We start from the raw sequence: 2,540 nt of genomic DNA, 5'->3' as shown, positions 1-2,540 counted from the left end.
GTGGGGGGAGTAATTAACCAGTGCTCTCCCCCATCCTCCAACGTGACTGAGGTACCCTGAACATGGTACCGTCCCACCGCACTGCTCCCTTGGGGCGCCATTGGGGGCTGCCCCCTTGCATGGGTGAGGCATACAGTCAATCCGGAAAGTATTCACAGCGCTTCACTTTTTTGACATTTTATTATCTTACAGCCTTATTCCAAATGCTACGAATAAATCTCTGTTGTCAAAATCCTACACTAATTTTTCCATTATGACCATGTGAAAACCAAGTTGTCTTGACAGTTTTGAAAATTTATAAAAATAGAAAACAAAGAAATCATTTTACAAAAGTATTCACAGCCTTTGCTTAATACTTTGTAGAACCACCTTTGGCAGCAACTACATTCTTTTTTCATTTCGAAATGAAAAGGGATTAAAAGTGAGGTCATCGGTGTGTGTTTCAACCTTTCAGTACATTGAAATTGTACATTTTGAGTCTGCACCTGGCTAAAATAGATGGGTGTGAGTTTTGAATGAAATCCTATGGAGAGTATCATGATCTGCTGCTGTAGTCACAGAGCATGTTGACATGCATGCTTCTTTAGATGTAATTCAGATTTCCAATGCTGACGGCATTCATACATCCCCAAATGATGTCAGTCCCACTACCATGCTTGACTAGCCAGATGATGCACTTTTTTGGTAAAATTCACTTGTTTACCACCACACATGCTTAGCACCATCTAAAGCAAATTTGTTTATTTTTGTCTTATCAGACCACACGACATGGTTCAAGTGATCCATATCCTTGGTCTGTTCATCTCTCTTGAGACCAAGATAAACAAATTTGCTTTAGATGGCGTCAAGCATGTGTGGTGGTAAACAAGTGAGTTTTACACAAAAAGTGCATCATCTGGCTCGTCAAGCATGGTTGTGGGACTGACATGGTTTGGCGATGTATAGATGCCGTCAACATTGGAAATCTGAATTACACCTAAAGAAACATGCATGTCAACATGGACATTGACTATAGAAGCAGATCATGATACTCTCCATAGGATTTCATTCAAAACTCACACCCATCTATTTTAGCCAGGTGCAGACTCAAAATGTACCATTTCAATGTACTGAAAGGTTGAAACACACACCGATGATCTCCCTTTTAATCCCTTTTCATTTCGAAATGAAAAAATGAATGTAGTTTCTGCCAAAGGTTGTTCTACAAAGTATTAAGCAAAGGCTGTGAATACTTTTGTAAAAATGATTTCTTTGTTTTTTATTTTTATACATTTTCAAAACTGTCAAGACAACTTGGTTTTCACATGGTCATAATGGAATAATTTGTGTAGGATTTTGACAACAGAGATTCATTTGTAGCATTTAGAATAAGGCTGTAAAATAATAAAATGTGAAAAAAGTGAAGCGCTGTGAATACTTTCGGGATTGACTGTAAATGTAATTTAGTTGTGTGCAGTGTGCAGTGAACACTTGTGTGCTGTGGAGTGCTGTGTCACAATTACCGGTACAATGGAAGTTGGAATTTCCCATTTGGGCTTTCACTTTCATTTATCCCTCCACAGGATGCAGCGATCCTAAGGAATTCTTCAATCATTTCTACATTTAATTGCTGAGCTGACAGCAGGGAATGGAAGATGGACCACATTGGGGGGGACCTGAATGGATGTCACCATCTCAATCAGCCGACAAGATTGTAGAGCTTTTTTTTTTTTTCTTTTATTTTGAAACACACAAGTACACCCCTCCTGAAGCGGACTGAAGATGACATGGAATGTTACAGAAAGACCTTGCATAAAATCAGGAAATGTCCATTCAAAAAAACAAAACAAAAAACCCATTCTTCCTTCACACGTCTTTGTTCGCTTGTTGTATTTTCACTCCCTCCTGCATTTTAAAAGATGAATAAAGCCCAGACCTGATCATTCATTCATTCTTACTTACATCATCAACACATATCACCACACACACACACTGTACATCAACTCCTCTTAGCAGAAAAATAAATGAAAAAAAAAATCCCCACTGCAAATGTACTGTAGCAGTTAATCAACTGTGAGTCCAGCCAAGGCAAGATGGATGGGTAGAGTCATCGATGTGTTCGAGAAGCTTATGAGGGATGAAGGTCAAACCTCCTTGATCGCGGCGCGGTGCGTTCAATACCATTCGCCACATCCATTGGTTGCTATGGGTTACTGTCCTTCAAATGGAACTGGTGGGAACATCAAGAGTCTGCCCTCTCCGCTCCTGTGGCGTGTGGTGTAGAGAGCGCAAGGACAAATTCATCTTTTTATCGCCGTCGCTCCTCTCATTTCACTTCATATCACTTAATGTTTGTTTGTGGGGTTGGTTTTTAACCCCCTCTGTTAATGATCATTAAAAAGTCCTCCTCCTCCTCCTCCTCCTCCTCCTCCTCTTCCTCTTGTGGCTCCCAGGCCGAGGAGGTGAGGAGGGAGCGTCCGGGGAGCTGGGGGGCCGAGGGCCGGTCAGGACTCCCCGTTCTGCACTTTGGACACGGGGGGCTGCATAAAGTCTTTGAAGGG

General features: G+C 41.4%; 1 protein-coding gene across 3 annotated transcripts in view; it reads right to left on the bottom strand.

The window, feature by feature from the left end:
* Positions 1–1,468: 1,468 nt before the first annotated feature.
* mon2 (MON2 homolog, regulator of endosome-to-Golgi trafficking) overlaps positions 1,469–2,540 on the bottom strand; it is a 91,053-nt gene continuing 89,981 nt past the window's right edge. For all 3 annotated transcript variants that reach the window (XM_063196685.1, XM_063196686.1, XM_063196687.1), the window contains one exon: positions 1,469–2,540. This exon is cut by the window's right edge and continues 107 nt beyond it. In XM_063196685.1, the coding sequence (XP_063052755.1) occupies positions 2,484–2,540 (57 nt within the window). In that variant the 3' untranslated portion in view covers positions 1,469–2,483.

This window comes from Engraulis encrasicolus, chromosome 4, assembly GCF_034702125.1.
Source record: "Engraulis encrasicolus isolate BLACKSEA-1 chromosome 4, IST_EnEncr_1.0, whole genome shotgun sequence".
NCBI classification, from domain to species: Eukaryota; Metazoa; Chordata; class Actinopteri; order Clupeiformes; family Engraulidae; genus Engraulis; species Engraulis encrasicolus.
The sequence above is the reverse complement of the archived record's forward strand: the minus strand, read 5'-3'. Positions and strand labels throughout refer to the sequence as shown.